We start from the raw sequence: 11,609 nt of genomic DNA, 5'->3' as shown, positions 1-11,609 counted from the left end.
TGACTTTGTATGAAAGCTGATTCCCCCGGGAGCAGTGTGTAGTTTTCCTGTTAGAGGAGGTAAAGTGGAAGCGGAAGGACGACATGTTTTTTTTCACGTTTTCATGGGAGATTTGTCAGAAGTGTGCCCCTGCATAACAAGTGCCACATTTTAAAAATATATGTCTTGATACACTTTTGTTGTGATCTAAAAAACATAATACAAATAATGGAAACGGAAATGATAAAAAGGGAGTAGGCCTACTGTAAAAAAGGTTATCATTTAAATATGAATACTATAAATAAGAACACTTTTTATTATGTTAATATTATAAAAAAGAAGTGAACAAATTATTTTTTTAAAAGCGGAATGAATTAAGAATTTAACAAACAATAAAAACAGATTTATTTTTTAAATTAGGCAAACACCTAATAGGTATGTCACACACTTGACAGTTTTAAATGCAAATATCTTATTGGCAATTTTTTTTTTTTAAATAAAATGAAATAATAAAACAATAATATACATGAATATTGTAATACTGGCATACAAAATAAGAATGGCTGGGTGTCTCCTCTAGTTCAGTACTATTTCTACCTTATCTGCACCTTGTAAATACTCTCTACATCACAAAAAGCTATCGTCCCAGATTTACCCTTGTGCCTGAAACCGGAACTATCAAAAATACATTTGTAGTGGTGTATTTAGCAACATTCAAGTGATTCTAAAAGCCTATTGCAATGTCTTCATTACAATTATTACCACAATAATCATCTTCCAACGTTTTACAGCTCTATGGCCTGTTTTGTGCATATATAAAATGCAATAGCACATAGGACTTTACAAACTATTGCTAATATAAAAGTGTATCAAACAATCCATAGCACACACATACAAACCTGTGCACGTATGTGACCATGCGTGTGCAGACAGGTACACACACAATGCACACGTAAACATATAGCACTCACAACAATAATGGGAAATGGGAAAGGATCAGCCTGGTCAAAATGAATCGCCAGCAGATGTCATGATAATCATGCCACAAAGAGCAGCATGCTGTTAAGGTTGGAAATACAGTAGGATCTCTTCATTGTCTTTACATGTTTTTGAATCAGCATAACTTTTTCAAAAAGTCTCATTCCTAGAAACACGAGGTATGTGGAACTCAAAATAATATTTATAAAGCAAGGCTTTTGAATTGTTCCAACAGGCATTATGTGTTGACAGGCATTGACTATCATTGATGCTTTGCAAAGTTACATAGTGGTCTACTTAAGATATGAAGTATATTAAAACCATAAAAATGTGTTGCTAAAATGATGATTATCAAAAAGCGCTCCCTCTCTCATCAATCCCTGTATATTTTCTGTTCCAGTGAGATTCCTGGGAGAATTATTTGTGCAGTTTCAGAGTGGTTTGAAATGTTCTCATTGTGTTAAATTAACAACCAACAATGTTTTTGGCAAAATATGTCTATTTTTAAGAGCTACAGCGAAGAGAAAATAAGTGTTTACGTAAACACAATGCAAAATTTGGGAGTTGAACAACATTGTTCAGTTCACCTCGTAAAATGAGGCACTAATTAAAGTCAACACAGGTATTACAGTCAAACCTATAAAAAGATCTGCAGTATTGTTTGAACCTGAGAAATGCAGGCAACGTACAGAAGAAAGGCCTGTATTTCAAAAGCTCTGGCAAGTATTTTGGTATATTAGAACCTGGCAGCAAAGGTAAGGAGGACACCTGCAAAGTCAAAGAAATGAAGTCCTCCCAGAGAAGGTTTGGGTATCAGCGGACAATTGCTGGGCAGTAGGTGTGAGATATGAGTCTTTATGAAAGGTGTTTAAACTCAGGCTACAGAGGCAACTTTGTCACAGTTGCTGGTGTACTGGACGTCTGGTCTGTCACTCTCAGAGGACTTGGCGGACTTCCTTTTCCAGCAGGGCAGGTTTAGCAGAAGGAGAATTACCGCTCCCAGCTCCACACAGCCCCCACTGAAGTAGAACGCCAAGTCATATGACTGCGTCCAGTCAAAGAACCACCCTGGAAAGTGATGAGAAGAAACAGACATTGTGAGCAGAGTCAGCAGGAATTCTCAGCACATACAGTACAGCAGTCAGCTATATTAAGACAAGCTGGCTCTATTGAAGTCAACAAGCCCTTCTACTTGTTCTGCCTTTCTGATTCAAAATTTGTTTTTTTGATTGTCTCTTAAAACATGGCACAATGTTAGTTTTTTTTAACAGAATACAAATATCTACAGACCTCTATCCAACCAATAAAATTGCAAATGTAGATAGCCTTCCTACCTACAACAGGGGGTCCCAACATGATCCCAAAGCCCCCGAAGAACATGAGGATGCCGTGGGCTTGAGTCAGTTTGTCCAAGCCAACGATCTTAGTGGTAATGTAAGAGGTGAGAGACCAGTTTCCAGAGAAGAAACCCAGAACGAAGGTCAGGATCTGAAGTCCCAGATAACTCTTAGTGAGAGGGATAAGGAACAGTGCCAAACCTCCAGCAAACATGGTGAAGGCATACAGAAAGATGCCATTAATCCACTTGATGTCCACCAGCATACCCAGCAGTAGTTTACCAGCACAAGAGGCGATAGCCCCTATTGATACCAAAGGAATGAAACTAACTTCTTCCATGAGCCCTTGGCTCATCGCCACATCCTCTATAAAGAGCACAGGAGGGAAAGCCCCCAGACTGAACAGGAAGATGCCAATGCAGAAGGACATCATCGATTGGTCCTGCATGATCTCATACATGGAGTGCATGTACTTGGAATAAGCCTGCTGCTTCTTCTTGATGACTTTAATGATGGCCAACCCAGCCAGGAAGCTGCCTTTCTTCTTCTCTGTCTGAACGGCTGAGTCTTTGGTATCAATAGTGATAAGCATCTCCTTCACCATCAGAGATTTATCTGGAGTGGTTGAGGTTGAACCTGCTGTGATTGTCAGGTCATCCAGTCGGGGCTTCTCGAAAAGTTGCTCCTCTGTGTTGCGTTCCAGGGCGGCCTTCTGTTTGAGGTAGTACCCTGGCATGTTGAGGGGCCTCATGAACCCAGCGCAGGCCATGAGGTTTAGTGCTACGGCTCCGATGATCAACAAGCAGCCATCCAGGCCGTACATCACGATCAGCTCGTTCTGAGCGGAGGCATATATGAACGCTCCAACACTTGTGCCTGGTGAGAAGAGAAAGATAGAAAATGTATATTTTTGTTAGAAAGAGACATATTAATCTGTAAAAAATGAAGCCACTATGTATAGAATCTTACATTTCTTAATATAATCCAACACATTTTAAACACAACGGCATACATATTTCTTTCTGTAGAAATATTTGACATCTTTATAACAAACTGGTACAAAAATTCCCAGATTGTAACCTTTTTTTGACACAGCCACTTGGGGGCGCAAAAGCCAGAAATACTATGATCCGACCTAATGACTTTAATAACATGGAAACTGAACTAAATAAGGATGAACAAAATGTCTGCCCACAGCTTTCTAATGACTAGTCAAAATATAAATGTTGACTAGTCCAAAAGCAAGAAAACTGTAAAAATCTTTAATTATTCTATAATTATTCTTAAATTATTAATTATTATATCTTTAAGTAGAGGGCTCTGTTTCACCGTTAACACCACCCAACAGTGATATCACAGTGTACTGACACACCCTTGAGTACACTGACACATCATATTAAGACTGTGAGATTGCTCAATAGTTTTGAAATAATAATGGACTGATTAAACTCTCCCATAGCTTCAAAATATATGTCAACCTTCCCAAACCATTAACATCCAAGTTTTGATTCCAAACCAATCCAGATATAGGCACTGGTCACCAGTGCTGCACTACAGATGTTTACCTCAGCATCCCAAGGCTCCCAGCAGCTCATACATGAAAGAAGTGAGCATGGAGAAGTGGTGTGCATCCAGTGAGCGCAGGGCAGGGGGGGGGCAGAAGTACCTGTGGTGACAATGCCGAGGGCAAGGCCGCGTCTCTTGTCGAAGTATTGACAGGTGATGGTCAGCGTGGCTGCGTACACCAGACCGCAACCCAGACCTATGTAGGACAAAACATAAAGACAGACAGAAAAATAATTTCCATTAGCTCAGGTTAAAGGGGGGCATTCAAGTAAAATGTGTTATTTAAATTCCAAAAAGTGTAAAAGATTACATTGTACATTGGAAATCAATGCAAAGGTGTATGGACAATGTACATGCATCCGTAAACTTGGGGGGCAATGTGCATATGATTTCTTGTTCAGTGTACAGTAAGTAGTAAAAGATAAAAAAAGAATATGATGGAGCAGTAAACAAGCTGAGGTAAAGGACTCTGAGTGTTTAGATAGTTAACTTTAGTCTAAGTTATCTCAGTGGGTCTCAAACGTTTTGATCACAACAATTTATGTAAACAAATATTTCCAAGGCACTCCTTTATAATTATTGGGATAAACAGGTTTGAAATCATTTCTATGTATACTATAGGACAGTAAACCAAAAATATCGTTTAAAACTGGAGAGATAAAAATATATACATAAATAAATAAATGTTAACTAGGTAAAATAAGATATGAATGAACAACACAAATAAAATAGGCCTAAGTTAGGCCTACATTTATTTGTTATTGGCTATGGTAGGTTATTGGTTATGTTCACATATTTGATTATTAAAATGTAAACCGATCTTTTTCATATGGGTGTTTTAGAGTTGTACCCCCTAGATCTAGTCTCTAGTAATTGTGTGCTCAAAGTGCACCAGATTGAAGCATTTTACTTTAAAATGTTCAAAAAAATCTTCCCGGAGGGGCATACCCCCGGACCCCCCTAGAGGATGTGATAAACTCAGGAAATCAATGCAAAGATGTATGGACAATGTACATGCATCCGTGAACTTAGGGCAATGTGCATATGATTTCTTGTTCAGTGTACAGTAAGTAGTAAAAGATAAAAAAAAGAATATGATGGAGCAGTAAACAAGCTGCATGTGTATGTTCAGCCACAGCTATCATCAAAGCGCATCTCTAAAAATAAATAACTGTCTTGAAATATGCATGGCCTCCCCTATCAGGGATGCCTCTGCGAAGAGGCACTGCCGACAGTGAGGGGGTTCACAAGGCTTACACGGCTGAGCTGTCTCTTAATGCGTGATAACAGGTGGTGTTGGGCAAACGCCGACACACTGGTGAGGCTGCGGAGGCTACAAAGGGTGACATGGGGATCAGGCTAAGCCATATCATTACTTTTCTGTCAACATGCCAAAAAATACAAACAGCAATGTCAAACAAAGAGGTGCAAAGCGCACGTATCACGTCTCAGTGTGATTCTACATGCTGTAAGTGGAAATGGTATTCACTTAAATGGTAATATAGGAGCTAGTCAACTTTTTAATGTTGCATAATAGTCAGAGTTGACATGTACCCTGCTTCTTTAAATGATTATACAATGTGCTTCAACATTCTCATATGTAAAAGGGTTAAGAAGCTTAGTAACCTCCCATGACAAAACATCAAACATATTATTTTTCTCACAATATAAAGACCCAAGGCTCTACCTGAGTGTCTGTGTGAGAGTATTACAGTGTTTCCAGGGATACACAGGATGACCATCAAGTGGTTCCTTACCAACCACGATCCCATAGGAAAAGATGAGGAACTGGACATTGGGAGCAAAGGCACTGAGCATCAGGCCGCCTGACACCATTACGCCACTGAAGATGGTCACGGGACGAGCCCCAAAATTGTCAACACAGGCACTGCAGATTGGACCTGGGAGAAGTTAAAAGGACAGGGGCAAAGAAAAGAGACGAAAGGGGGAGAGATACAAAGAGAGTGACAATGGGAACAAAATTGTTTATAAAACAAAACAACTTGTTGCGTTCTGTATAAAGGCTTCCTAAAAAAACAAAGATTACTTGGCTCATTCATCATGCTATATTTACTGTTTCCTTCCTTGCTAACCGGGGGAAGTGTACCAGAAACTGCAGTGCTGCAGCTGTCAGACAGCTGGGACAGGCTTCCAACAATTGGCACGGACCAAAGCCGGATCTGTCCAGTCATGATTTTCACATAGACCCTTTGAGAAAGGCGATAGCAAGTAACCGGGGTAGGGGTGGGGGCTCTGACTTAAGCGGAAAGAAACTATTTATCACTGATCCTGTCTGCTCAACACAATCATGGAGTTTTAAAATAATCCAGACATTACTGAAGGGTTTGTTCACAGGCCAGATGTTACTTTGAATCCACAGGTTCAGACTCTTCTCTTTCTTTATGTATTAAGTTTCATACACATAACGTTACTTAACAAATACACTGTTTGTTAGCTCTCTGTGTTTTCTCTGCCAATCTGTCCCTCAATCTGTCTTTCTTTGCCTCCCTCTACGGTCAGATTAAGGCAAAGTGATCCTCCCACATTCATAGGACGTGCATTAATTCTGCTCTCTGAGAATAACAATTACAGCAACTCTGCTCAGGGAGCCACAAAGTCCCCATCATTTACGTCATTGCCTTTTCTCTCTAGCCAACATTATGTTATGCATTAACTCCCTGACACCTGTAGATAAAGCTTTAGTAAACAACGTCCTTGGTATTTCACATGGAAGTTATTGTTAAGACTTTGATCAAGCATCGTGTGTCAGTTATCATTGGTATCATGTGGCATTAAGATTGAGATGGAACATAAGCCAGGTGTAAAGGTGAGTGTTTTCTGCTCTACTAAGCAGATTTGGTATCTCTTCATAAATGAAACGTCAGTAGATATATTGCCCATAAGCAGGGCCGGTTTTTGGCATAGGGCGCCAGATCTGGGGGGGGGCGCTGCGCTTGTAGCAACATTCATAATTAAGTAAATGTAACACCCTTTTCACCCCGGTTTCAAGTTTCATTTGCCCTGTACGATGGGCGCTGTAAGTGATGAAAGTGGGGGATGTTGGCTTATCAGGCGCCCGCAGCTCACAGCCAAAGTGCGAGTGAGCGTGGGAGCGAGCGAGGGAGAGAGGGAGAGAGAGAGAGGGCGCACCGGTACCGGTGCTGTTGTTATTAGCATCTGGTGCTAGCTGCTCTAACGGATATAAGAAGAAGATGTTTCTACAACAACGGTGGAGGCTGAGAGGCTCATTGAGGTAAAGGACTCTGAGTGTTTAGATAGTTAACTTTAGTCTAAGTTATCTCAGTGGGTCTTAAACGTTTTGATCACAATTTATGTAAACAAGGCACTCCTTTATAATTATTGGGATAAACAGGTTTGAAATAATTTCAATGTATACTATAGGACAGTAAACCAAAAATATCGTTTAAAACTGGAGAGATAAAAAAAATATGCATAAATAAATAAAGTTAACTAGGTAAAATAAGATATGAATGAACATCAAAAATAAAATAGGCCTACATTTATTTGTTATTGGCTATGGTAGGTTATTGGTTATGTTCACATACTTATTTGATTATTAAAATGAAAACCAATCTTTTTCATATGGGTGTTTTAGAGTTGTGGGGGTACAACTCTAAAACACCCATATGAAAAAGATCTAGTCTCTAATTGTGTGCTGAAAGTGCACCAGATTGAAGCATTTTACTTTAAAATGTTCAAAAAAATCGCCAGCTAAAATCTTACAGGGCATCAAATTGGCTAGAACCGGCCCTGCCCATAAGTGTTAGTCATGCCAAAACACCAATTTACTGCTGAGCATGTAATTAGCAAATGCCAGAAACAATCATCAGAAGGAAAAATAGTGCTGAAAGATTTTTACATTTTTTCCCCATTTGGCTCTATCTCTGTGAAAGGACGCTGTAACATGACATTACTCTTGATAATCTAATTAAACTGACATTAAGTTTTGTCTCTTTAACCCTATGTTGGCCCATGGTGAGGATCATTGCATTATTACAAAGTTCACTACTCACTTGCTATTAGCCCCACTCCGGACACCAGGGAGCCCACCCAGGCCGTCATGCCTTTGCCCTCCTGGAAGGCATTCAGCCACTCGGGGTAAAGGACGCCCACGGACTGGGGTGATCCATAGGCCAGGAGCTGGGCCATGAAAGACGCGCAAACAATTGCCCATCCCCAGCCTCCGTCCAGCACATCAGTAGAAGAAGCCATGACACTGATGTTTCTGCTGCCCCCTGGGGTCTGCTACAGCTTAGGCAGAGAAGGGGGTCCTGTGGATGACATAACAACAAACATTCCATTTGTAAAATTGAAAGGAAAATTATTATTTTTTTAATAATCAGCAACAGTGTTTATACCGGACCTCAAAAGTGTACACTTACGTGTAGCCTTGATGTAGTAAAGGCTGCTGAAGCAGTTAGCCTCTGCGAACAGGCTAGTCACCTGTGAGGTCCTGAACACTGACTGACTGAAAGTTACCCACAGACAACTGGCCCTTTTGTTCCTGTCTCTATAACCACACCTTGGAGGAGGAGAAAGTAAAGAAAGCTGCACTGCTTCGAGCCCCCCTCCTGCACCTTTAACCTGCCTCCTCCATGAGTGAGCGTTGACCCTTAAAGAGAGACTCCACTGTGCTGACTGATGTTTTAGAGCTCTCTCATAAATAATTTGTAGCCCAGAGCAACTTCAGACATCACTGCAGCAACATCAACTCCTGTTGGTCACACTTTGTTTACAATTGAGACTTCCTTATGTGGGGTTAATGCAAAGCTCCTTTCAGATGTGTTTGCTTACACAGCAGGTTTACAGCATGTTGACAGTAAACAGGTAACTTTTCATTACAATTAAAAGACAACAATATCCCGATGAAAATGATTGTAGGTCTTCTTTAAATTCATGACATCTTCTCTATTCCCTAACAACAATAACCGTAGTTTCTGACCATATGTTATCTTATTACTTCGATACAAACCCAGGCACACATTGCTTGTTATTCTTGTTATAAAAACACATGCGGCACTCACCTCAGCATCTACAATAACAGCAGCAGGACCCTGCAGAGCCGCGCGCTCTGCGGGAACTTTCCATGTAGGATGGTTTCGCCAATAAAATCCCTTCTTACAAAATAACTACAAAAGACATAACCAAGCACGCGGATGCTGCAGAGCTGGGATATTTGATAGCCGCGTGTCAAGTCAGAACTCTGCTTCAATAAGGCGCAGGGTTCATCCTTTCCTGTGCTTTGTAGCGGCGACAAAACCGGTTCAAAGCTGTTCTTGCTGGTCCTACAGCCGCTCTAAAACGCAGCTCGAGGAGGAAAGGCGCTGCTTCCTCTCGCGCGCGAGGAGCGCACCGCACAGCTGCATGTGTTTATGGCTCAGACTGAGGACTTGTTGTTTTCTCCAAACTACATCGGAAATGTTGCGTATCAGAATAAATGCACACGTACAGACACATGAATTAACAACAACAACAACTGTTTACCTGTAGGTTTCCGGACCAACTCAGATTCTTATAATAAAGCACTTAAAAAAGAAAAAGTTAAAATAATAATTCAGTCTAAAAATCATATAGGGTTCATGGGTACTGACGATGGGGGCTGGTAGGCCAATGGGATACTTCTTTCCAGGAACATTGTTTTTACTGCCAGGAGTCCAGTCTGAACCGGTTGATGGATGTAATAACAGCTCTACAGTGCACCAGCAGGCAGGGCCGTCCCTGGCCAACATGAGGCCCCACGCAAAGTTATATGATGAGGCGAGCGTCGGCGGGGGGGGGGGGCTCAGTTGAGGCACCCTCCGCAAGGTGAGGCCCCTGGGACACTGCCTGGAGTCCTCTTCCTGGTGAGCACTGATTAAAGGAAAAACGCACAAACGAATGAAATCACAAAGCACTAAAACCTAACAAGAGGTTGATCAAGTCTTATTGAATAGGAGAGTGGTCCAGAAATAGGAAGCAACATGTTGAGAGTCTAATACGCTACTAAGAGTTAAAAATAACTTGAGGGTATACAAGAGAGGATGGATGACGAAAGGATATACTTAGGGTTCTGGGTATTATTCTGGGAATTATAAACCTACACCCTGAGAGAATAGCTTTAATTGTATAACACATCTTGCATTCATACTGATTGGTTAAGAGCCGAAAGCGCCTTGGTCACATTGCTGCAGCAGCATCATAAAGTTATATCATCATGTGATTGCACCCATTCTCATAACCTCAGGTCAGAAACACAGTGGAACCAAGTCAGAAGGAAAAAAGTCAAGTAGGGCAGGAAAGAGGAACTCAAAGATGAAAGATGAAAGAAGAGGGGCAGAAAAAAAGAACAGGGGGGGGATGAAGAGAGCAGTTCAAACGGGTTTTAACACTCAATGCACGTTAAATTCTTCAGGAACTTTGATGCTTTTTCCCATAGTTGAGGTCTGCTGCCAGGAAGGGTCTTACAGAACAGATTTAGGCTTCATAATCCCCTCCTGCCGGAAAAATGATGTGGAAAAAGAACAAGGGAGGCACAGTTAATTGTACCCTACACTGGCATAGCGTTGACATGTCACCCTAAACCAGTCTCAACCAGATGTAGTGCATGTGGGGGACAATGTGTTGGATGTGAGGGAGGGTTGGGAGTGAGAACAGGAATGACACACTAGGAACACAATCAATGTTGGTACTGAATTTCACATGCTTGCATAAGCTATTCGATACATTTATTGATATATGTATATACATATAGATATATATACATTTTCACACTGGTGCCACACTATAATAATAACAGTGATATGGTGGAAGCTTTGCAAAGCCACATTGTTTTATCTTTTTTGTTACTGCCTTACATACAAAACCGATTCAGCATCTCAACACTGCGATGGCACAAAGCACAAGAATAACGTGCAAGTATAACGCTGGAGAAAATCATTTGGATCAGCACCCTTTTTGAAATAACCATTTTGATATTACTAGTGCTTCCACTGCAAGGGTGGAGAACACTGTCGACCTATATCATTATTGGCCTTTATCTAGGCTGTCTGGAATAACAGTTTTATCAGTTATTTCCCATCCTTGTCACTTCCTGGAGGGAAGCATTGTCTTCCTATCAACTTAAGAACACAGAAGCAGTATTGGTCAAGTCAGACAAAATTGATTATTTCTATCTCAATCCTTTGTCATTTAAAGGGGCATGAGAAATGCAATTTGTTGCAATCAGATTTAATAAAAAACATGAACCTTGTGATATCATGCGCCTCATCGAGAAGATCAAAAACAACGTAATTACTTATTCACTTTTTTCTAATATGGATGAACTATTACAAAAACATGGCATCACTGGTACCAGCAGTTTGGTATTCATCATAATACTTTGTTTTCATTTTTCTCTTTGTGAAATCTGATGTTTCAAAATCTTATGTCACAATAACAATTTATTGAGCAAATGTGAAACATAATTTTTGTAAGAACATATTGCCAACACACACATATATATATTGCCTACATCGCTGCAGAGCTCACATTATTCCTTCAGTCCTACAGTTTTACATAAGCTGATGTGATATTTTGCTATTTTAAAGTGTTTTCTCTGACACGGGAGGAGCAGCAGCCTGCTGTTCTTCTCGGTGAGAGGCTTGGCAGGCGTTAACATACAGAGCCACCCTGCAGTCTGGATAAATGTCTCTTGGTTACGGCCGCTGAGCACCATAAAGCTGCAAAGGGTCAAAGGCCCCTTTAGCACCC

The 11,609-nt window shown here is 40.7% G+C and overlaps 1 protein-coding gene across 5 annotated transcripts; it reads right to left on the bottom strand.

Moving 5' to 3' along the window:
- Positions 1-367: 367 nt before the first annotated feature.
- LOC117499954 (monocarboxylate transporter 9-like) lies at positions 368-9,385 on the bottom strand. Of its 5 annotated transcripts, none has more exons than XM_034152665.1 (6): positions 9,366-9,385; positions 7,895-8,152; positions 5,618-5,761; positions 3,961-4,056; positions 2,292-3,170; positions 368-2,025 (listed from the first exon to the last, which is right to left on the bottom strand). In XM_034152665.1, the coding sequence occupies exons 2-6, from the start codon at positions 8,091-8,093 to the stop codon at positions 1,832-1,834; spliced, it is 1,512 nt and encodes a 503-aa protein (XP_034008556.1). In that variant the 5' UTR covers positions 8,094-8,152; positions 9,366-9,385; the 3' UTR covers positions 368-1,831. The 5 variants fall into 5 exon arrangements, with proteins under 5 accessions (XP_034008556.1, XP_034008553.1, XP_034008554.1 ...); XM_034152662.1 differs by lacking the exon at positions 9,366-9,385 and adding an exon at positions 8,906-9,176; XM_034152663.1 differs by lacking the exon at positions 9,366-9,385 and adding an exon at positions 8,264-8,433.
- Positions 9,386-11,609: the final 2,224 nt, after the last annotated feature.

Source organism: Trematomus bernacchii, unplaced genomic scaffold (genome assembly GCF_902827165.1).
Source record: "Trematomus bernacchii unplaced genomic scaffold, fTreBer1.1, whole genome shotgun sequence".
Lineage (NCBI taxonomy): Eukaryota > Metazoa > Chordata > Actinopteri > Perciformes > Nototheniidae > Trematomus > Trematomus bernacchii.
Note: the sequence above shows the minus strand (reverse complement) of the source record. Positions and strands in the feature narration are given on the sequence as shown.

Coding starts and splice junctions, on each gene's coding strand:
- LOC117499954 (XM_034152665.1), bottom strand. CDS start 8,093: ATGGCTTCTTCTACTGATGTGCTGGACGGAGGCTGGGGATGGGCAATT. Junction 5,762..7,894: donor CGGAGTGGGGCTAATAGCAA/GTGAGTAGTGAA, acceptor AACTTCTCCCAG/GTCCAATCTGCAGTGCCTGT. Junction 3,171..3,960: donor CCTCGGCATTGTCACCACAG/GTACTTCTGCCC, acceptor TCTTCTCACCAG/GCACAAGTGTTGGAGCGTTC.